Genomic DNA, 25,117 nt, shown 5'->3' on the forward strand with positions numbered 1-25,117 from the left:
AACTGAGGTTTTTTGTTAGGAGGAATTAACGCTAACTGAGGTTTGTTGTTAGGTTTATGTAGAAATTGTAGCGAAGCGAGAGATACTGCTCTCATAAAAAATGGTAAAAAGTCGTTCAAAAATACCTCGACGTAAGTAATTCGTACCACTTTAAGCTTTGGAAGAATTATGTTTGAGACTTAAGGGTGCAAATGTAGTCTACTTCGTCGTATATGGCTGTCAACCTATGCGGAGATTTTCTAGAGTTCTACTCAAAAGTTTTTAAGAAGCTTGTGAAATATTTATTGGCTACCTACACAAACAATAAAAATTTATATTAAATAAAGGCGTTAAATATCACTGTATGGTAAAAAGCACGTGGTGCGAGTGACCAACTTTTGTGTATTTTTAGTGTAGATTTTAAGGTCCTTCAACTTAAAAGTGTCTTGTGGCGTCGAAACAAAAAAAGACCGATTTTTCAGGTGTTAGAAGATTCTAATTCACATATGTCTCATAAGCACATAGTTGTGTGTACATAATAGAGCATAGTGCTCTAGTAATTTGTGTAAATAATAATAATATAGTAAGCTAGTTAAATCCGAGACATTGATTTCAGAATTCATTCATAGACAAATTAGTAAAATAGATATGGTGACCAACTGGCAGCATGTACCTATTCTGGACACGTTACTTTTAACAATATACAATATCCACACCTTGTTCCTTAAAAACTATACCATTTCGATGTCTTACATCACTAGGCTGTTTCATCGAAATCAGTTCAATGGTTTTTGCTTGAAAGAACCATAAACATCCATATTAGTAGGCTTGTAATTGATATTTTTTAAGCAATAAAAATAAGAAACAAAATAAAAAATACCCTTAAATTATTTTTAACGAATTCCACAAGTGGCAATAGACACTGTTCTATTATTATATAACTTTTCAATGCACAGAGAAATAAAAATAAAAAATAAAAATTGATCCTAAAGAGGATCATTATTAATTTTTTTTTTTAATATTTCTAGACCTAAAAAGACGCTATGTACTAATGTTATGGACATGTCTTCGCGTTTTGTTTTTGCTGATGACGGGGCAGTATTTATTTGTGATTATGTATTACGCCTTATAATTCTATTAAATAATAATAAAATACATTTTTACTTGTCATAAGTTTGTTGTTTTATCAACATTTATTATTTTCATAACAAAATTTGACGTTTCGTTCACGCTACAGTATTAACAAAACGCACGTCACAATAATATTGGCATGTGTTACTGCTATGGCACTGGTTATAAAATAGTTCCATTTTATAGTTATTATTCTTATATTACAATTAAATAATTGAGAAAGTTAATAGATATACAATATTAATCTTGAAGTGTCGACATGTCGCAATATCCGCTAAATGGTAAGTACATATAAATTAAATCATAACCTTATAATGTAAACAACACGTTATACTTACACTGATTTAAAATCAACTATTTTTAATAGAATTGAAGCGACGGCTACAAGATGACACACCATTGCCGAAAAGATTGAAATTGGCAAGAAATGTTGTACAAACCCAGTATTTTCCAACAGCTCCAAAAGAAAGAGTTATAGCCGATTGGCTTGACGATTTAATCAAAACTAATAAACTCAAAAGCAAGGACTTATGTGAAGTTTTGAACTGGCTGAATAATGTGGATGATTTCACAAGTGAATTTAAAAGTAAACTTATAAAGGTGAGAAATATTTCTATTGAAAACTAATGTGAAAAAACAGAAATATTGTAAAATACTTTTTAGGCAGATATGAATTCATGATCTACATATATTTCGTTACAAATTAAATTAATTTCTCCACCCAGATCAGGTAACTTATACTTTTTAATTTTATAGTGTCAACACTAGAGTATGGTTAACTATTTTTTTGTAACAATAAGGCTCAAAAGGACTGGTATCCAGAGCCTTATTCCTAGGATCCCATACCTCAATCAATAAAAGTTGTATACATTTCTGTCTAATTGACCGTCAAAAACCTTTTTTGAATAATAAAATGGGAGGTATTACACTATAATGCTTCAAAAAACAGGTCTCCCACCAGTTATAATACTTTAATGCAATATAATGAGAAAAATATTTAAATGAATACAGTACTCTGTGAAAATAATAAAATTTAACAAAAGCATTTTCACACTTTGCAACTTGTTAAATTGAAATTAAGTTTACTGTTACCAGTGGTCTTATTAAAAATATTTATCACTAAGATAAGTAATTAAACATTAATTATAAGGCTGACAGAAAGTAAACGGACATAAACTAATTACTATTATAAAATAAAACTTTTTTTTTCACATAAGCATTAGCAGACAAATAATATCATAATTATTTTAAGGCGAAAAAGGGATTTTTGTTTCCAACTTACTAATAAGGGGGAGCGAGATATATAATAGCTAAATCTCTCTATAACCTACTAATAGGCTTGGGCCAGTCTAGAACTAACATCAGTTCATTCTTGGAAAGTGCATTGAAGGCAGCCCAATAGGTTCATTTCAAATTTGGTTAGGTAGAGAGAGGAGCTTGGTCAGTAGAGGTGATCGTGTAACAAGTGTTAGTTAGGGACATCTTAAACATACACCTGGGTCACAAGTCCCCGGGCACTGTTGAAGCTCCTCTCCCTGCAAAAAAATGGATTGGCACCTGCACGGTGAATCCATGTCGTCTCTTATTATTTATTATATAAGTGAGACATATAACATCAAGTATTTTTAATATTAAGGTGTATTATAGTCATTTTATTTGAATAATGGTTACAAAAATAAAAGGAACGTGATTTTCTATTCCAGGTGGTGTCACAATACCTTCACAGGAACGTATTAGAAAATAATGACATAGAAAATATCATAGCGTTCATGGATAACAGCAAAATGTCACCGCAACTAATTCTACAGATTGAAGATTTCCTGTTCATTGTTACAACTTTACTACAAAACCTACATAACGAAGAAAATTATACTCTCGTTGATAAAATACTAAATAATATTGTGAGATATTATAAGGATTCCAAAAAGAAGTTGCAATTCATCATCAAGTTCCTGGAAGGTGAACATTTAGAGACCATTTTTTGTTTCCTTCACACCAAATCTCACTCTGCGGCAATAAGTTTATGCCAGAATGTATTGTTTCCATTGAGTAAAAAGCAGATTTTCTCAAGTTTCCTAACAAATTTGATCAGAAAGGAGACCATTGACGACTTAATAGCCGAAAAAGGTGATAATATACAGATTGTATTGAAAATTATGAGTTCATTTTTCACATTCCCAAAAGGAAGGACGGAGAAAGATCCAAAATTCTTATCTGACTTCATTTATGTTTTTACAAGTTGCTTTAGAAGCGAGAGTCAAATATGCTTCACATTCTACATCATGGCTACGAACGCGTTCAACATGGCTCAGAATTATATGGTGCCAGCGATGCGTATGCCGCCGATCACTTTTGATAACGACGAGAAAGTAAAAAGGGGTTTATTCCTGAAAATGCTTGAAGCTCTCCATTCGCAGGAGATCAGTTTATCTGTGCGTTTCACTGATACACTCGGTGAGAGAATGACTCACATCGACATAAAGAAGACATTCGCGGCGTTCGTACAAGCGGTTATGTTAGGACAAATAAAATTGGAAGGTAAACTCGATAAAGTCACCTTGCAGATATTAGAGGTGGCTTTAAAACTCGATCCATCCATAGTAGAACAGAAAATCGAATTAATACTGCCATACATAATGACATCCAAGAAAAAGAAATCTGACATCTCGGAACAATACACGTCTATGATGAATTATTTCATAGAAACTTTATTCAAACTCAGCCGGGGCGCGGAATTCGTTAACAAAATCATACCACACATAAAACTTAGCTTAGAAGCCACTAATGTTGAGCAATTTGAGTTGAAACAGAAATTAAAAGAAGCTTTGAATAACGGTGACAGTAGTGACAAAATTGAGGCGGCCATTTTGACGGGAAATGACATTTTGCCGCCGGATTGTATAGAACTGTATGGCAAGCTGAGTTCTGAATTAATGTTTCGACAAAATAAAGTTTTGTTGGTGTCATTACAAAAAGACTTCGAGGAGAACTGCCTTATGATGCTTGAAGAGGGTTTCGTTAGTATGTACAATTTAATAACTTTTATCTCTATGAAAAAAATATTAATGTAACAGAGACTTTGTTCCTGATTCTCTATAATTTCACTTTTGGTTGTAATTAATAGTTTTTGATTCTAATCATGGTGTTAAGCTATAAATGCAATTTAGAGTAAATGTCTACAATATACATCTAATCAAATTTTAACCCATATATATAGCTATATAAAAATTCATATCACATAGCAACTTTTTTTTTATTTCGACATTCTAATATATTTTATTAATATTTCAAATGTTAATATTCCAGGCCCCTCTATAATAACACTATCAGAAGTACTGTCCGCCATCTTGTCAAGCTTCTTTAGGCACAACAAAATGGCCGACCATACCGTTCCGCTTCCTGTCGCTGAGGAGTTCTGGTCGACTTTCCAAGAATTTGAAAAACAATGCTTGAATAAGTTTGGTGAATGTGTGTTGAAGTTGAACTATGTAAGTATTTAATATGAATTTTAAAAATGAATTATAACCTATTAATCTGTGAATACTTATATGTAAAATATATACACATAATACAATATATATAATTCATAAACATATATATAATTCATAAACTTTTACAATAATTTTCAGAATCCACCATTAGTTATGGCCTTTCTACAATTATGCCTAAACTTCTCCCAATTAAAACTACTAAATTTAAAATACGGCAACACTAAGTTGAATTTAACTGGTAACTTTTTAATACCATTCTTGAAGACACAGAAGTGGTTAGACTTTATACCTAGGATTCAAGAAGCGGAGAATATTTTAGTATGGGTGAGATTATTTTATATTTTTTTAATATTAGATTTGTTACTTATACAAAGATTTACAAATCAATCTAATTTGGTGGAAGTTATGGTTCAATTTAATTTGTCAAACCTGTTATAAAACTGATAAAGTAAACGCTAATAATAATAATAACAAAAAGTAATGAGATCTAACACCTTCGCGAGTGCTTATTTAAATAAAAGTAATATTATGGGATTTACTACGCCAAAATGGTTTCTTCATCTCGTCTTCGTGATCACGGTTGCTGCAAAGTAACCGAAACGTCGCGTCGGTGATATGTAGTAGTAAAATAATGAAAAAACGCGTAGCACATCCGAAAATATAAGTTTTAGCAAGTTATTGCCATTTTTGAGGTTATTGCTCTTACATGGGAAATTATTATAATAAACGGACACATAAATATTTGAATAGTATTTAGTACAACGGAAAATATTTTATTTCACAGATATGTTTGTAATTTAAATTGTTTTATATGAAAATTTATGAAAAGAAATTATTTAGCATGTATATCTATTATAATTACGTTGTCCTTTCTATCTTGAACTTTTCCCCAAAAGCTAGGTGTTATAAATAGTGTGTATGAACTAGTATGTATCCAAGGATATCATAAAGATATTTATAATTAAATTCTCGGACAAATATGCGAGTGTTTTATTTTACTTAATGTTGAGATTTCTAGTTGCTATGTAAACTAGTAATTATTTTAAATAGTTTAGTTTATTGAAGTAATATACATGTATACATTTTTTTTTCCTTTCAATTCTTTTCCTTGGGATATCTGAAACATCACTTGTTATAATAACAAAATATTTCCCTATCATGCAGAGTCCCATTAAAATCTGTTCAGCCATTTCATGAATAAAATACTCGAACAAACCAACAGAAATTATAAAGCATTTTTATGTACATATTTTTTGATCATGTATATAACAGGCAATTGTCTATGTAATTTAAATATTTATTTAATAATTTTCAGGATCACTTGCAACTTATACAAACAATGGCTATGGAGATATTGAATACAAACTCAGAGCAAATCTCAGAAACAAAAACAAATATATTGAAAAATATATCAAGCTACCCTCAAGTTGTGACAAACGACAATTACTTCACTAACACATTATACAGAAATCTGAATAAGAGACAAACTAAGTTACTAACGAAGGCTATATTAAAAAATTACTCCACAAATAATAATATAGAGATATTCAAAACGCATGCAAGTAACAATAGAGAATTATTGCAGAGTATTCTTTTGAAGGTTTCAAAAAACATAACAGATTGTATAGGAAATGTTGAAGTTTTGTCCGAAGCGCTGAACAAAACTAACTTTGAAGTTAACTCGTTTGTTAAATGGGTAAATGTTAGAGATCTGTTTAAAAACGGCAACATTATAAATGAAGATGAAATTTCAAATAATATAGACATATTGAGGCTGTTACAGATATATAATCTGAAAGAAAATTACCAACTGACAGCCATCTTGGTTTTGTTGCTAGCCAAACATTATTGCCAGCATAAAAAACTTAAAAGAAACATAGATAGTATATTACACAGTATATACGAGTTGAGTCCGAAGTACCCAGATGTTTATAAAATATTCCAGCCGGATGCTATTTTCGATTTCAATAACAACATAATTCTTGAACTATTGAGATTGAATATCAAAACTACGAAGGACACGCTGATCATGAAGAACGTAATTGAAATAGCCGTGAAAAAGGTCAAAACCGATCCTGATGTGATCAAAAATATAGTAGAGATACTATTAAGAAATCACAAAACCAGCGAAATAAATAATTTAGTCAATTTCGATAATCCCGTGTTCGAAATAATTTGTTTGGCTCTACCGGTTATAGCTAGAGAGAAGAAAAATATAACTACAAGCGCCTACAGATCGATATTGGCTGATTTGCAGGAAAAATTAAATACGGCCATGTTGGATTCGTTTAGAAATTTAAATTTTAATGAAAATGTTGAAAATGAAAATAGTCACAACTCTATGTTAGCGTACTCTCTAACATTATTAAAGTTCTGTGAAAGCAGTGACATCAATGAGAAGGATGTGGATTGTATGTTGAGTGGATTGGAGTACTATATTGATATAGCGGTAAGTTAACATATATACAATGATAGAGATAAAGATATATATATATATATATATGATTTTTTTATTATATAACACTTTTGTATGTTCTTATACATAAAAGTAACTAGATCAATAATTAAATAATTGATTAATTTTAGGTATAAATAAAAAAATATCTATATCTAAGAATATATTTTCTTATATGAATAGTAAATTATTTCAGTATAAAAAAAACTACCATAATACTATTGTTAGTAAACATGACAATGTACAAAATTAATTTATTTAAATACTAATATGTGATTTCAGATTAATTCACTACAAGAACCATCGTCAATAACCGAACACATTGAGACATCAATCAACCTTATAAACGTTACTCTGAGATATCTCAAAAGACTGACACTATTGATGAAAACCTCAAATAAGACGAACCTTCTTGCTGATACAGATAAATTCTACCATAGTCTATGGGTTGCGATAACATGTAGATTGTCTATGGTTTTTGACAAGCGGCAAAAGAGAAGAATAAGTAATAACTGTATCGATGAAATAGCTGTCATGTTAAAATTTCTAGCTGAATTGTCATCGGTTGAATGCTTTTGCAACCATTTTGTTGGAGATTTATCTAAGTTAGCATTACTTAAGGTGAGCTTGTGAAATTTATATCATTAATAGTAATTTATATCATAAGGCTTTGCTTAGAAGATTTAAGGCTATATTTACACTTACTATTCACCTATACTCTCTTTTTAAAATTGTTATATTTCATTTAAAATTTAATCTTTATGAAATAAAAATTCTCTATACACATATTTAACCTTATAAAGTATTAGTTATTTTTATACAAGTTAGCCTTATTAGTAATTGTTACAATTATTAATTATTTATTTGTGGTAAAATACTAACAAAATAAAGATATTAAAATTAATACATATATATATATATATATATATATATATATAATATCCATTACAATTATAAGTTTAATTTATTTTTTACCATATTATTTTAGAATCCATCATTTATACTAAAGAATGATGAGATCACGAACAGTCAGATCACAGCCAGGAGAGTATACAAATATCTGTGGCAGAACTGTCTCAAAGCAAACATCATAGAGGCTAAATGTGTTGCAATGACAAAAATTATATTTAGATCGACGAAAAATATAAAACATTGGATATGGCAACACTATGATAATATTGTACAGAATGGTCCACATGAAGTTGTAGTCGATGATAGCATATGTGAATTGTTGAGGAATGATCTTGATACACTCTGTGATGTTATTATGGCCGCCAAAAAGGTAATATATATATATATTAGGGAGTATATTTTAAATTATACCAGGATAATATCTAGCAAAAGAAAAATATTGCAGAACATGAAAATATCATTTCAATCTACAACTTTCGTAAAACTTAATTCTATAAAATAATTAACATTAACCTAGGATATTCACTTAATCTTCCCTTTATAACATTGCCAGAATCAAAAACATTTTAAATCCAATAAAATATTTGTCTATTTACAATAAATGAGAGCAATTGTAATTTAATAACTGTACATTTATTATATTCCATGTTATTCCAATTCCAGATAAACCTCGACTACAAATTCCTGGATTCCATATTTGAGTTAGCGCATCTCTACCAATACCTGCTGGGATCAAACACCATCAACACCAAGTGTGTGATATCATGGAATTCATTTATCACACTGTTTGAGGGATGCACCATACTTTTGAACAACCTGCTATTGTCTAGAGAGGAAATGTTAGAGGATAGGTATGAATAATAATAAAATTATACATATATATATATATATATATATATATATATATATATACACATATATATATATATAAGTATATACTGTAATTGAGTATTCTAAAATATACCAAAATCATGAGTTTTAAATAAAAAAAGTTCCAAAAGTTCAATATATATATGTATATAGACAATTCTATATAATATAATCCAAAAATAAACTTATATATAGAATTAAATTTATACCTTATATATTTATTTCAGATGGCCATGTTACATGCAGTGTTATAAAACATTAATACTGTGTCTCTGTGAGAGAGCCAAAACCGAGGACGATACGGACATATCCATAGAACTTAAGCTAGCTGAAATGGCTCATAGCATCGAGAAGTTAGTAAACATAATATAGAGAAAGTTATATATATATCATACTAATAACGAAGTATATTGAATGTAATAATTACAATAGCAGAAATATTGTCATAATTACTTTAGTAATGTCATGTCAGTTACAATGACAATAATTTAATTTATAGCAAGAATCCAATGCATTAAAAAAATTTTTTAGTGGACAGTATACTTTGATAAAAAATAAAAGTTTTATTCCTTATGGGATAATGAAATAAGGTTTAATTATTCGGATGAAAAAAAAGTATTTATATTCAACAAAATGGTCATGTCATTTATTAAGATTTATTTATTTGTTATACGAAACGAAATTTTTATCGATGTTTGAAATAAACATTTTATAATATTTTTCCATGTTTATCTCCGACATATCTCTGTATGACTGATAAAATTAATTTTATCCAAGTATTTTCTGCGCTTAGAAAATTATTTTTCATATAAAAAATCTTAAGGATAAAATTATGTGAAAATATTATATCGTATCTGAATTTTTAAGACTTAGAGCGATGAGTAACATTCAAACTTGTATCAGGAGATTTATTGTTAGAATTAATCTGATAATTTCTTTCACAGATTGACCCAATGTATTTGCAAGCGAAAAACTCACGTTTCTAGAATATCGGCGTACGCGGTAGCTGACATTTGCAGTTGGATGGAGAGTAATTTCCCGCCAAAAGTTATGCGCCAACGATTAGAAAATACAGTTGCCATGTTAATACAAGTCTCTGATTCAACTTATGCTATGTCATTCTTAAAACGTGCTCTAGCCGGTTCCGTAGGACAAATGACTATGACAAATATATACACATTGTATAAAAGATATCATAAATACGTTGGTAATGCCTGAAATAAAGATTTTTAACATGTTTGGTGTTTCATTGATGTGGTTAGCATGTATTATGGTTTAATTAATCAAAATCCCTTTATATTGATAAGATTTTAAATATTTATAAAGCAAAATCTTAATTCTTCATCCAATGTCTTTGATTTGTTCAAGCGATTTTATTAATAAGAGAATTTGAATGAAATTTTAAATTGACATTAAATTTACACCCTAAAAAAATCTATTTCAATCCACGTCGGTTGTATAAAGTTTGTAACAATATATTTACAGTAATTATTGTTTGTTATGACAACACATTTTTTTTTATGTTGGCGCGCTAAAGTTTAAACGACCGACAATTTACGCCAGTATCTGCCTGTCCATATATGGACATTTATTCAATACTCAACGGTGATTGGCTGAAACACATCGTCATCATGAGTCACTTTACAAGTAGTAATCAAACATTAAGACTTGAAAATAGTTATATCTCTTCGTTGAAAAGACTTATAGTCTTTATCTTATCTTATTGAATCCTCTAACACTATAAATATTAAAATAGTATTATAGTCTGAAGTGCTTCAGTGTCTTCAGAAGAACATAGCTCAGAGCATTTGAAAAGTTGTCATCTTGTGACAAGTTTATAAAATAAAATCATTCTTTTTTATTTACAAAAAAAAAAAAAAAATCTTAAAATATTCATAATATTTAATAAAATAAGGTTTCAAACATTTTTATGAATTTATTTATTTGCGTTAAAATTAAAAAAACATAGTTTTGACTTGACTAATCATTTTGACACATGCGCTCATTGGTTATCACAAAATAACGTGTAGCCAACTGTCCGAATCAGTGTCGTTCCGGTCGCCGTTGTGGAGTCGGTGAAATTAGTAGTGGAATTTTTACGTGCTTAACATCAAAAAATGGTAAGTGTTCAAAATCAATTACAGTGTTTAACAATATCAGTGCAGTTTGCTATATACTAAAGTAAATATTTATATAAATTTCGCATTACTAATGTCCAGATTTATAACCGGTGCCGCCATATTTCGCACAATCCTTCGCCGACTTCGCACGCCTTTTCAACTAAATACTTGTCACAAACCAGTGATTTTATGCCACGTGTAGTGTTATATATATTAAAATTTATTATAAACTTCAAAAAAGACATACGTTGTGACATTTGTCTCAAGATCCGACGAATGGTGTTAAATTTCACGCATGTGAAAGGTTTATCACCTTTTATGACGGGTGATGATTTTTGTCAATTAATTAGCGGGATATATTCCTAATCGCCGGCTAGAGGGCATCGAACTTTTGAAGCGATGCAACTTCGCGCAGTCGCCTCGCCTCTTGACCATATATGGCATAACCGTCTCGTTTCTTCCATTTTGGTGTATTTCATATAGGGCGTCTACCTAAAACGCATTGCGCCAATACAATGTCAAGGTTATATAGTCGTGTTATAGGCTATCCATGAATCCTATGTGATTCATATAACCGATTTCTTTATAAGAATTAGGTTAGTATGAGTCACGGCACAGATGATTCATTTAATTTTTTCATACCATACTTTCACTGAGCGAGCGTTAGGCGTATATACACGTAGACGTAAAAAAAATGCAATCTCATAACTAAATATAACATGTATGATTCATTATAAAATTATATTTAATGGTACAATTATTTATACAATATCCTTGATAAGTAACGAGACTCTTATTCTAAGACCTCTTTAATCAATACAGATTGTCAGCTATGTTCAAGTTCATAAATCTTATAAAGAAGTTATTTCCTGCTTTGAATCATTCTGGATGTATCGTTGTTGTTATAAACTAAATATATATATATATAATGCAGAAAAAAACAGTGGTCACAAATTGTAATATTTAAGTTTTGAAATATCCTTATCCTATCTGTTATATGGCATAAAATTGTCTGTCTAAACATTTTGAGTAGTTCAATGTATTAAAAATTTCAACAAGTTTAAAACTATCAATAAAGTTATTTACAATCAGTAGTATTATTATAGTTATAAAGAAATTGTCATAATATTTAGACAACTTCAATTCTTAATAGAATTAAGGCATTTGTAACTGGCAACATTAATAAAATATTTATATATTTAAGCCTATATAATATTATAAATAATATTTTTTCTATAAATTCTACTATAAAACGGTAGAAAGTGGTGGAAAATATAATTTGTAATTTTTATATGTGATATGTTTGTCTGTGGTACAACTATAATAAATTTGGCAATGACATTCGCGTTTATATTGGGCGTGTGAATGACCTCTGTAAGGTCACTCACCTCCACCCTCCGGGAGGGTACTCCGAGAGGGATGAAATCAAACACTTGAGGTTCAAGTTTAACTTTTGATTTGATATCGAAGTCTGATTTTTTAAATTTAATTTCCTTGCAAACATTTAGATTGAAGTATGCAGACTTTAAGAAAACCTTATCCTTGGCATTGATCGTGTTTGTTTTTAATTTATTTTTTCTATACTCATCCATGATAATAGGAACGACAATTTTAAATTCTATTATTGAATTATTGTTACTGATTTTTAATATCAAATTAAGGAAAACATGTATATTAAATCCATCGTAAAGGAAACGTATAGTTATTGTTTGTGTAATGTGTTGCTATCAGGATTCCCGTCTGCCGACTCCCAATAGGCAGACTTCCGGTCCGTCCGGAAACCGTATACCATTGCGGGAGGTGAATTTTATTCATCAATTCACGTTCTGAAACCCGTTTCAAATTTCAGCAGTATATTGATTAATTTTTAATATTTATTAGTAATTGTTCGTCATAACTTTATTTAATAAAAATGTGCGATATCGAAGTGCAACTTAAAAGAAATTTTTAAATAGTTTTTCTACATAAAGAATTATTATTATTATTTTTGTAAATTGTACAAATAAAAGGGAAAACTAAAGTTTCTAAACGTAATTCCTATATCACTTGCAAAGTTGCGAGGTTTTTTTTTATAGAGCAATATCCGGTTCCGATTGCGAAATAAAATGGTTGCCATTTGATGATAAATCGAAGGTGAATTGGCAGAGAATGCTTCAGTCGATTTTAAACAATTCCAAGATGACATATCACGATATTGAGTCATATATATATATATGGACCGCTTTTGATGGAACTTCATGCTTAGAGCTGATGTAATAATACTTAAAAATGGTTTACATTATAGCTTAGAAATTTATTTATTTCTTACTAATATATAAGATAAAAATAAATTCAGTGTCGACGATGTCGCGGGGCACGTCTAGTGTTATACATTGTCGTGTTTTAAGCAATGGCGTTAGAAAGGTCTAGTTTGTAGCGCATAAAAATCAATACTTCTATAGTATTGCACCATACTCGACTCCTCGAACCTGCGTACGTGCAGTCGTTATACCATCACACCCCGTAATGCTGTAATGTAAAGTTATCCCTTGTTATTATTATACAAATACAACCTTATTTCTATATATATATATATGTATATATAATATGATATTGTCTGTAATATATATAACATAGCACTAGCCTTCCTGATCCGTTTTAAATAATATCTATGTATTATTACATAAAAGGATTTACACTCTGTAATTGTATATATATATATATTTCATAACCTTTATTTGTATTTGTAAATAAATGTATAAAAATCGCAAATTTCCGATAATTTTTATCAAAAACGTTAATATTATCAATGATTATACAGTTTGTGATACGTGGGTTGTGCTAGCGTCACACATTCTATTTAAGTACACCGCCTTTGTTCGCAGAGATTGTTTAGAAGAAAAATGTTCTACCAATGAAAGTAATATTGTGTTTATTATTTTTTTATTATATTTTTTCTTTGGTCCTCGCTACGGACGGTTGAAAAGACATTACATGCAAAATATTGTTTAAAATTCATTGTATTGTGTCCATTATATAATTGTTGGTTGTTTTAAATGATTATATTATCTAATTTGTTATAGATAAGATAAATAATGTCCGAAACATAATCTCTGTACGTAAACAGCTTGTTTGATACGAGATAGACCAGCTCTGGCCTAGTATTTAACACTAAATTAATGTAAAGCTATGAAGACTAGCATTGTCGAAGTAAATAAGACGCAATACTATTTAAGAAAATTATAATATATGCTGTCATACTGATATTCGGACGTACAAGAGCTTAAAAACTAAGAAAACCTGCAAGGGCTGGTATATGAGAGCACTAGTTCTGGATAAAATGAGACTAGTTGAACCTGGAGATTAAGCGAGACATCTTACATAGTACATTTGGATATGATACAGAGGTTGCAGATTCGATACCCGATCGTGTCCATAAATATTTCATTCGTATCTCTATTTGATATTCAAATCGAATATTTTTCATAATCACTAAGAACTTACACAAATCAAGTCTCGATTACATTACGATTAGTAAAAACATTACGGACTTTGTTTAAAAGGGATTCTGACATTTAGTTTTCCGACTCTTACGTTTTATAACGATTAAGATTTAATGTAAAATTAAAAATATCTTCTGCTACTGTGAATTTACATATAAAATTTATATTTAAGAAGAGAATTATTAGTTCGTACGTAGCATGTTTGAATCATTCATATAATTTGCTCAAATCTATTAATTTGATTGGACCGTTTTCCAGATGTTGCAAACATTTTCTCAGTACCAAAATAGTAATTCTTACAATATTATATAACATATATATATAGAGCTTCTTATTGGTTATAAATTAATATAGTTAACATAGAATAACCTTAGTTTTATATTAAATAGTAATCTTTTTTAATCTTAAAATATCTAAATTACGAGACCACTGAAGTAATCTACTTAAAAACGTCATTTACGTCGATAGTATGAGTTATTTGTTAGCGTAATATCTGGAAACAAAGAATTAACTAAGTAATTTTAACTAGAATACTGGTATAGATAGTCCGGTCACAGCCTGGGGCTTTATTTCCACCTACCAACTGATGGAATGGCAGTTAAGGGCCATCAGCTGGATAAAAAAAATACTCAGATCAAAATCAGCTGTTATAAGATGAAGCATCCCTTAGAAATTTGTATCGGACGAACGAAGCACTTTTAGAATAAGTATAACGTCATAAAAAGCTAAAAATTTCAAAATATATTTATAATAATTTATCATAGAAATGCATTAATAAATTATCTTTGTGTAGTTACTAACAATAGACTTGGTAACTTCAGTTAATATATCTATATATTATTTTAGATAAAAGTAACTGTTTACATGTAATAAGTGAAATTAAATACCTTTTAAAATAATAATACTCCTAATATTATAATAAAATACAGAAGTGCAAACAGACAAAGTCGCAGACAAATTGCTAGGAATAATTTAAAATTTACTTCACTCCTAGACTAGCTCTTCTTTACCTCTAAAGTAATAATATACATATATATATATTTAATAAAATAGTCATTTTTATAGTAAAAGGCAAATATTAGTTTGAATGTAGAACGCATGTTAAAATTCGTCGTTTCACGTATCATTTGTTATTTGGAAAATGTCCAAATAATATATTTAACGTGGCATTTTAATAACAGTCATCATTATAAATTTATCCCGAGTTTAATTATAAAAATGGTTCAATGATACAGTTACGTCCGTCATTTAATTTAGTTAACAGGTTCGTTGGCGTCTGTTACCGAGATACCGAAAGTCTTAATGTATTTGTTAAATATGCAGTAAGGGAACATAGTACAGGAATATCTTAAATTTTGTTATTATTTGAATATAGTAAAAAATTACAAAAATATTACCATGTGCTAAGAACTCATAATTAATTGAAATCTTAAGAATACGAAGTCAGTCTTTTCATTATTATTTTTTTATTAAGGACTTCAAAATACTATATATTACAAGAAATTATAACATATCACAAAAAATATATATATATATATATATATATATACATATAAATCAAAATCTCGTAAATGATATTTTTTTTTATGAATGTTAAATATTGGTTCTATCATATCCAAAATATAACAAAAATACCTTGCATTAAACTTATATAAGGCACGCACATGGCGTTGTCTGTATTCTCGAGACCAATGGGCTTAGCTTAAAAATATCATCCGATGCGTGTGGGAAACAGAAGCGGCTGAGACGGTTACAGAAATACTTTGAAGAGCACTATTTAAATAACCGCTATATATCTTTATATTATAAGGTAATGAAAAACTATATGACTGTAGTGATTTTAACCTTTCATTTTCATGTCATAGTTTTTTTTTTTTTTATTTGGTGCCACGTGTATTGATTTAGAACAAAAATTATACTGCCAGAAAAGGATTCCGTTTACGACAGTATGTTTATCTTTCAGCATCATTTTGGATGCACATTCAGGGTTTTTTTTTAATTTTTTTACCAAAATACACAGTATATATATATATGTGTGTGTGTGTGTACACTTAATTTTTCATGACTAAACAATTACCTGTGAGTTTCTTAAATATTATATGTATATGTAATATTATTAAACAAAATTAGCGGTAAGTTAGGTCAAGTTTACCGATCGACCTTCCTAACCTCGGGGTTGGCGCACCAAGACAAAGGCGCGGCCGATATAAATAATAACAGACAACAATTGATTCGTTATAAATAATAATCGTATGACAAATGTTATACAGGCTCTGCGCTGAGAATACAAATTAGTGAGGTGATTATTACCAATAAATATTTATCTATATACCTAAATAAATTAAATAAGTATCCAACTAGTATTCCTGTCTTTTGATAGGATGTTAAAGACACAAATCATAAATGTACACATACATTTTGTACACGGATTCAACGTTGTACACAAATATTTTAAGGCATTACACGTTAATGTAAAGCGTTAAAATATTCTATTTCGGTGACGTGACGCGCCAACTGAGAGTTACGTGACAGTTATTCTGAGGGTATTTACGACTGTATTTTAGCTTCCTCTGTAACACTAATAGTTGCCAGTTTTCTGTCAATGTTTGTGTTTTGTTTGAAATCACTAAATTATGTAGTTTAGGTAATTTACTAGACTGGCACAGAGAAATTAAAGAAGTTATATCAGAAAGGTTTAAAATCACGATATATCGGATATCTATCGATTCTGTTGTGCGAATATATGGTCTAAATTATCTTGTACTATTGATGGTACAAGGTGACTATAAATTTTCACTAACTATAGATAATGATTACAAGAAACTCATACATTTCATATTCATTATTCTATCTGTTTAATGATATAAGATCTTTATCTATTTAATCGTGTTTGTAAAAGTTCAGTGCGTCCTTACTGTTTGATTACTTTATACGAACTCAAAATTATATTAGACAAATGGACTGTACGAGTGTATTTAAACGTGTGAGGGTTGTTTGTCTGCGAGAGTGTTTGATACTTCGAGTGCTGTAGGTACTGTATTGAAGAGAATAGTGTCTTAGAAGACACTATCAAATTAGTAGGGTGGCAAACGGAGGTTCCAGGAAAACTACGGAACTTATATGTATATCATAATAAGAATTACATATTAAAACTTATAACCTATACCTAGGACTACATGATTGCCCCGATGTTAGGATAGCGATCCCATTCCATAGCTTGTGTGGTATCAGGAATCTTCTGGTTCACACGGCTGGGTGTTCGTTCCGCGGAGTCAGCGGCGTAATGCGATATTTTATCCATACAACGATGTTATCCCCGCGATGTTCATTTATTTTTTAATATGTTGCGCGCACGTAACTATCATACCATCAACACATATAAATATCCTGTATTAACATTCCAGGCGTCTGGGGTGACAGTATCGGACGCTTGCAAGACTACGTACGAGGAAATCAAAAAGGATAAGAAGCATAGATACGTAGTTTTCTACATCAGGGATGAGAAACAGATAGATGTTGAGACGGTGGGGGGTAGGAACGCCGAGTACGAGCAGTTCCTAGAGGACCTGCAGAAGGGAGGCACCGGGGAGTGCAGGTGAGTGACCTCTGATATACATTTAAAATATAAACACGTACATGGAAACTTTTTGATTACATCTGTATAGTACAAATATAAAAGTTTTAAACATATCTTGTATGGAAATGTATTTTTATTAAAGCCATGTTATGATTCATTGTGTTATTCCTATTTTTTATTTTATGAACCAAACTATATGATAATATATTACAGTAATAAAATAATATCCTTAAAATTTGTGTCTTATTTGGGTACAATTCGAATCAGACTTTGTAGATTCATTTATGGGCCATTATAATAGAAAAAATACTATAAATATATTTTCCACACAAGAGCTTAAAACAATCTTAATTACTAAATTTATTTAAATTAAATATATATATATATATATAATTAATAATATCTGATTGTTATTACAGATATGGTCTGTTTGATTTTGAGTATACGCATCAGTGTCAAGGCACATCGGAGGCCAGTAAGAAGCAGAAACTGTTTTTGATGTCATGGTGCCCCGATACAGCCAAGGTTAAGAAGAAGATGTTGTACTCTAGGTGAGGGACACCACATACAAGACTAAAAAAATAATTAAAATTCACATCTCGGTATAAAAATAAAACAAAATTCAAGTCTATATAACGACAAAGATATTAAATGAGCATCACCTGTGAATATTAATGGTGATGTGATTTACTTGTCATTGTATATATTATTCTATTATTCAGAACAGCCTCTCCCAAAGCGATAACGCGCTGGAATGGGCCCCCCAGGCCTAAAGGGGGTCGTAAGAGACCTAGACAAAAAGGGGCGTTGGGTAGAGTCCTGGGGTTATTTATAATTTAATTGAGCTATGATAAGTTGTAGTGGCTTTACAGTAGATGAAAAAATATAATTTAATCTCAAAGTGGTTAGGAGACGAAATAAGTTTGGGAATCACTGTACTAGAAAATATATTAGTGTTATATGTATATTGATATATATGACTATTTAATTATATATAATAATTCCGCAGCTCATTCGACGCTTTAAAGAAGTCGTTGGTCGGTGTGCAGAAGTACATCCAGGCGACTGATCTGTCCGAAGCATCACAGGAGGCCGTCGAAGAGAAGCTGCGCGCCACCGACCGCCAGTAGACTGGCGACGCGCACGCACCGACACGCACCCACAGGCACCCACACGCACGTGTACACGGCGCCGCGTGTACACGGCCATGTACAGGGGCACGGGCGCGCCTGTACACAACGCCGGTGTTCATGGATATATTAAGTAACACGTCATCGATGTCGGTGTACGCGAGTCGTTTTTAGTATATACAACTCTGTTTCATCTCGACGGTCTCAAGTGACGCATGGATTATTTTCTACTATTATATTATTTAAGCTTTTTATTTAAGCTCAAAAGTTAAATTAAAACTTCAGTGGACGCGTTATCATTTAACTGAATAGCATCGCCCGTCGGCTTTTATACTTAGATTGTAAAAACTCAATCGCCCTTGAATCTTGCAGTGCAGTGCCGTACAATGCTTGTACAATGGCGATTTTATAAGTATTTTGTAACAGTTTATCCAGAAATACACTCGATATAAGTATATTGCTTGTTTCATTATATTATACAACCCGATAAATAGACATGTGCGTGAAAAAAGAAACGAAGCCTTTGTATTATTGATAACGAAGGACGAAACAACGTTGGACTGAAGAGAATTTTTTGGTAAAATTTATTAAAATTTATACTAGAATTATAAATTATTTACTAAAGTTTCAATAACTCGTTCGAGGTTCAGATTCAGTCCTGAGTTTTATTGTCACTTGCAGTAATGTCCTAATAAATGGCTGAAGCCGATATGTATTATTTACAAACACAAGACTATACTTAAATGTTGCCATTACAAAATTACTATGTTTCAGTATTATAATTAATTACAATCGGTCATGAAAATGATTCCAAGGATTATAGTGTATTATAACTAGTACGGCACTAATGGCGCCTCTAGTAACAAATATAAAAGTGATAAAAAATAATTAAAACCAAAGAAATGTTACACAGTTAACTGAACTTTATTTTGTTTTGATGAGATATAAACACTAACCAGAATCCTCTTATACTCAACTTATAGAGTAATTTTTACTCTTAATCGGAATATTTTGCTAATGTCAACGTCTTTATTTGTTGGACTAATTATAATATTAAATACTGTGTGGAGAAAACACGGAGTTTGTCGAATGGAATAAAGGATTTAAGTGAAACTATATTTTGTCTGAATTTTGGCAACTGATGAGAGATAAAAACGAAATATTTATACAAATCGAGATCGGATACTTTAATTAATAACTGCAACAAAAATCTTTTTATGTACTGACAACGCATAATAAATATGTATAATACTGGTAACGGACTTGAAGATTTGATATATATTACATTAAGTAGATAAATAACTTATACATACATATATCATAAAATAAATTCCATGCATTCCTACAGAAATACCTACTGAATTATATTTTTTATATCACATGAATGCAGTAAAAAAGTTAAAACAAAGTAAACGGTTTTAAAACTAACAATATTTTTAACATCGTGTTTATTACTTTTGTAGCATTCTGTTTGTTTTTCTATAAAGATGTAGTTCCAAACACGTAGTATAAAACAACAAACGTTCGGTTCAAATAAAACATCAATGAAGTAATGAAAACATTTAATAAAGTCTCCGGCTATTTATCGCAACACATTTCAACTACAACTATCAATCACAAATCATGCGACAAAATTTTTATGTTTAACAATAGTTTGAGATCAGACGATAATATGTAATTATATTTTTGGCCAATCTAGGAACGTTGTGATAACATGTATGTAACTTAAAAAGTTACTCAAAAATTGAAAAGCTGTACCACAGATAAAGTTTGATATTAGTTTGTACAACAGATTGTTAATCACACCATAAGTTATAAATATATCTTTATTATAACTAACACTGAATTTATCCTACAGCTTGTAAATAATTCTGCTAAAATTCAAGAACTCTGAATAAAATTCTGTTTATAAATATTTATTAAAGAACTTTAGTATTATCACTTTAGGAAATCTACAATGCTATATTTTATTAAACTCTTAAAAGCACAGTAATGATACTATTTTAAGATGATTGTTTGAAAATTTTATCCATAACAATATCTACCTATTTTTTTTTTAAATCTATTTATTTGTAATAACAGACAAGTTTGGGGGAAGCAATAGGACAAAGATAATTCTTCAAAAGCATTGAAGTTATTTTTAAATGATTTTGTTTCAAACAGTCTTTTTGGTCGGAAATTGTGCTTCATTCTATAGCCAGCAAATAGAGATGCCACAGGTAAAGACTCCAAAACTATCCTACAAGAGCAAATCTCGACTTTTATTTTAAATAGTGAAGAATTACATTTAAGATTTTAAGTCTATAAATTTCAAAATATTTCTTTAATAACTTTTAAAATGTTCAAACATTTAAAACCACTTTTTGGCATATCATAGTTAATTAGAGGATCAAATAACATTTTCAGTTATATCATATATCTTATCACGAAAAACTGCCACAGATTCAAAATACAATACCGATTTTAAAACTCACTTCCGTTAAAAAAAAGTGTCAAACCTCAAAATTCACACCCCTCATTGGCCATTTGCATAAAGTTGAATATTGAACTTTATGCTAACTTTCTCCATCAAAATCATACTTTTAAAGTATACTTTAATTCCCTTTCAATTTACATAATCATTTTAAATACTGATCGTACTGATAGTATCTGCAGGCGCCGGAGTTACATTCGGTTGTTGTATCGCTGGATCCAGTAACGGTATGCTATCTGTGGTCCTTGACATAAAAAAAGTTAATAATTATATATTTTATATGTATTGAAATTAAATATGTGAGCATTAAAAGCAACAAGAGAATTACTACAATTTAAAATTTTATGAATGTATAAATAAGAATGAAACTGAAAGATTTATGTATCTTTCTATCCTTAATGTGCCTCTACAATAATTATACTTAAAAGTAGCGGGAAATTTCAGTCAATCGTAAAAATAGAAAATGAAGTGATAAAAGTGTATCTATGATGATTATTAAACAATGCGGTCATACTTGGTCCGGGTCAATGTTGTCTCGGATACGACTTCTTCACAAGGGGCGCTGTTGCTGCGAACGATCGGCAAAGTCGTGCAAATGGTGGCCGCCAGGTAAATATGCTGGGATTGTTGATAGATTAATTTTAATTTTGTAATCTTATTGCTTATTAGGACAAACTTTACGTGACTGCTATTGAGAATACTGAGTCACCGAGTAATTTCTCAATAATTTTTTTTTGTTCTGATTTTAATTAAACTATTGGAGTTTCGTAAAGTTCGTTGGTTAGCCTCGAATAATTAATATACACGAATCAAACTAAAATAGATAGAAATAATTTCTTGTAAAATATTGGTCACGATCAACGTGTAATTCAAATCTACTTAACCGGCAGCGTAACGATTTTTTATAAAGAACCTTGACCTCTGACAAGGTCAGATTTTTAATTCTTGAAAGTCGTTTTTTATTAGGTTAATATTTACCATTGAAACAATTAGAATGAGATAAATAGTTGGTGTAGACCAATGTGTTGCATTTTCGATGGCCACCACTCCCATAACCCAGTTGATAGCGAAAAACGGTTCCAAAACCAAACACAGATTGAGATATGTTTTCAGAGCGTTTCCCTCGGTATTCCAAGTCCACTTCCAAGACATGTTATCCATGTATAGCATATTCAGCAGACCCTTGTCAGTGTACCCTTTCATTTGCTCATTCACCTGAAATATTGCGTCTTATAAATCCTACTAAATGGTAGAAATGTTATAACATTGTCACCCTCTGAAATGTCAGAAGTGACAGTTGTTTAATAATTCCAAATGTACCTCCTTTGAACCGTCACTGTTGACATCATTATTCGACATACATATGTTAACATAATGACATTCTTCGTCAGTGTAATTAAATTCTTTATCCAATGTGTCAGAGCTATCCGTATTTTTCCTACTACTGCCCGGTGTAAACATATTATCTATATTTTCAATGCTCCCCGCCCCATTCTCTTCAACTCTGGCGTTTTTCGGCCAGTTTGCGATATGATGATCAACAAGCTCTTGTATTTTAGCAGTCAGCATTTCATTCTGTTTTCTATTCACACTTTGAAGTCCAACAATTATAATACCGGTATTTATTAATATCAGTATCATGGCGGGGACCATAAAACCCATAACCATTCCCTTTTCAATGGACATCCAACAATAATGCTTTATTTCGTACTGCTCCATAGATAACGCGTAATTGAACTGAGAAATAATTACAACAATTAGCTTTGAGGCCTAGTTTGGTACATTACCGTAAAAAGTGTACGTCATACCATAACGATGATAGCAGGAACACCGTAAGCTAATAGGTAATTATATTTTAACGGCAGCAGGGTATCACACATACAGTACTCAGACACTGCTACAGCCAGAACTACGATCCACACCGCGCAGGAAATATGCGTGTAATGAAGAACTAAGGCGATTCTCTCACATTGTGACGGAGACGAGGCGCCCTGTTAAAGAAACATTGTTTCAAACCATTAAAATAATAACATCTTTATAGTTTTTGGATCTATCCCTGAAACCTAATGCATGTCTTGAGATAAGACGTTACTGTCGTAAAAACAAAGCGTAATTAGAATTGAGATACACAGACTTAGAATGAGTATAATACCTAGTTGTTTACTCACCACAATAGCTTGTATGTATATTAAAGTACAAGCCACAAGGCAGCAGCATAGATTGATGACCAGCGGATACAGCTTACTGCTGCGACGGAACTCGGCAGCGTAATGACTCCACATCAACCACATTATTGCTGACAAAGGTATCGCTATTGCAAGGCCACTAGTTATAAATATCTGTTATAAAGAAATTACCATTAATTCTCACAAATAATTAGGGTACATGAGAAATATGTATAAAATATATATAAATACTTTTACGTAATATAATTCTGTCTTAATATACAACTTACTAATATCATCCACTCGTTTCTCACACCATGGCATGTATTAAATCCATAGAGGTAGGTAACACTATCTATTATGTTGTGCTCTTTGAGATCAGAGTCGGAGATTGTATCATCGGGAACTTCAATATCGGGTTCAGTTAATTTATTCTCTATAAATTTTGTTACTTGTGCTAAAATAGCGAATATGTACTTAATTTTGTAAATGAAAATTAATACTAAATTTAGTTAATATTAAAATGAAATCATAAAAATATTGTTTTTTATGTATGATACCTTGATTATTTCTGGTTAATATTTCAGGATTAGGGTAAAGAGGTGGGTTATCATCGTAAATGGAAGACGTGAAATTTGAGACAACGCCGCCGTAATCAGTATCATAAGAATTAGTATCGTAGTCTGTGCGTACTTCTACCCTCGGGTATCTCATGGATTTACGATAATTAACCGATACAGGTTGAAAGGAACGGTACGTCACTATTTTTTGATTTTTGAAAACATTCTCGTCAACGTTCGCTCTTCGGATATGATGCCAAGATTTATTTTGTTGAAAGGCTGAAAAAAGAACAAAGAGCAGATAGGATACAAGATTAAATCTAATTTCAAACTAAAATATTATATTTACCTTCAGAGTAGAACGTTAAACACTGATGTATAAAGAAAATTAGGCACATGCGATTATAATAGTAAGACATTTTTAGTATAAGTATATTGTTTTGAAGTGTAAAAAGCTTACACTTATGTAATTAACTTGACGATTATATGGATACTAATATCACACATAAAGAAATATTTCTTGTTTATTGTGAGTACTTTCTGTACCATCTACTACAACTTTGAAATCAAAAATCAATAACTTTGAATACGTTTCGAAGTACGCATGGTTTTAACATTATTGTTTAAGAAATAAATAAATAGACCAAAAAGTTATTGTTTCAGTTATATTAATAAGGAAAATAGATTTTATTCATTTTAAGCTTGGTTGAACTACAAAAACATCTACAAAAATTCAGTATTTATTGTTACTTTTCAGAATAACTATAATTAA

General features: G+C 30.4%; 3 protein-coding genes across 3 annotated transcripts; 2 read left to right on the forward strand and 1 right to left on the reverse strand.

Moving 5' to 3' along the window:
* The first annotated feature begins 1,242 nt into the window (after positions 1 to 1,242).
* On the forward strand, positions 1,243 to 10,075 carry LOC116775579 (uncharacterized). The gene is made up of 11 exons (XM_032668468.2): positions 1,243 to 1,391; positions 1,478 to 1,710; positions 2,814 to 4,131; positions 4,417 to 4,598; positions 4,740 to 4,925; positions 5,917 to 7,050; positions 7,339 to 7,677; positions 8,045 to 8,338; positions 8,632 to 8,819; positions 9,066 to 9,191; positions 9,783 to 10,075. The coding sequence occupies exons 1-11, from the start codon at positions 1,370 to 1,372 to the stop codon at positions 10,054 to 10,056; spliced, it is 4,296 nt and encodes a 1,431-aa protein (XP_032524359.2). The 5' UTR covers positions 1,243 to 1,369; the 3' UTR covers positions 10,057 to 10,075.
* Positions 10,076 to 10,672: 597 nt separating this feature from the next.
* LOC133318697 (cofilin/actin-depolymerizing factor homolog) lies at positions 10,673 to 19,602 on the forward strand. The gene is made up of 4 exons (XM_032668467.2): positions 10,673 to 10,958; positions 17,845 to 18,035; positions 18,437 to 18,568; positions 19,027 to 19,602. Exons 1-4 carry the CDS (start codon positions 10,956 to 10,958, stop codon positions 19,145 to 19,147), a joined length of 447 nt encoding a protein of 148 aa, XP_032524358.1. The 5' UTR covers positions 10,673 to 10,955; the 3' UTR covers positions 19,148 to 19,602.
* A 1,090-nt stretch (positions 19,603 to 20,692) lies between these two features.
* LOC116775601 (uncharacterized) lies at positions 20,693 to 24,930 on the reverse strand. The gene is made up of 9 exons (XM_032668522.2): positions 24,695 to 24,930; positions 24,346 to 24,624; positions 24,076 to 24,242; positions 23,789 to 23,959; positions 23,429 to 23,611; positions 22,941 to 23,357; positions 22,599 to 22,835; positions 22,135 to 22,238; positions 20,693 to 21,864 (listed from the first exon to the last, which is right to left on the reverse strand). The coding sequence occupies exons 1-9, from the start codon at positions 24,762 to 24,764 to the stop codon at positions 21,771 to 21,773; spliced, it is 1,722 nt and encodes a 573-aa protein (XP_032524413.1). The 5' UTR covers positions 24,765 to 24,930; the 3' UTR covers positions 20,693 to 21,770.
* Between the last annotated feature and the right edge of the window lie 187 nt (positions 24,931 to 25,117).

This window comes from Danaus plexippus, chromosome 27 (assembly GCF_018135715.1).
Source record: "Danaus plexippus chromosome 27, MEX_DaPlex, whole genome shotgun sequence".
Taxonomy (NCBI): Eukaryota; Metazoa; Arthropoda; class Insecta; order Lepidoptera; family Nymphalidae; genus Danaus; species Danaus plexippus.

Excerpts from the sequence above, each read along its gene's own strand:
- LOC116775601 (XM_032668522.2), bottom strand. The coding sequence starts at position 24,764 with ATGTCTTACTATTATAATCGCATGTGCCTAATTTTCTTTATACATCAG. Across the intron at positions 24,625-24,694 it reads TTTAACGTTCTACTCTGAAG|CCTTTCAACAAAATAAATCT; the intron begins GTAAATATAATA and ends TTCTTTTTTCAG. Across the intron at positions 24,243-24,345 it reads ATTAACCAGAAATAATCAAG|CACAAGTAACAAAATTTATA; the intron begins GTATCATACATA and ends TCGCTATTTTAG.
- LOC116775579 (XM_032668468.2), top strand. The coding sequence starts at position 1,370 with ATGTCGCAATATCCGCTAAATG. Across the intron at positions 4,132-4,416 it reads GCTTGAAGAGGGTTTCGTTA|GCCCCTCTATAATAACACTA; the intron begins GTATGTACAATT and ends TTAATATTCCAG. Across the intron at positions 9,192-9,782 it reads ATGGCTCATAGCATCGAGAA|ATTGACCCAATGTATTTGCA; the intron begins GTTAGTAAACAT and ends TTTCTTTCACAG.
- LOC133318697 (XM_032668467.2), top strand. Across the intron at positions 18,036-18,436 it reads GGAGGCACCGGGGAGTGCAG|ATATGGTCTGTTTGATTTTG; the intron begins GTGAGTGACCTC and ends TTGTTATTACAG. Across the intron at positions 18,569-19,026 it reads AAGAAGATGTTGTACTCTAG|CTCATTCGACGCTTTAAAGA; the intron begins GTGAGGGACACC and ends ATAATTCCGCAG.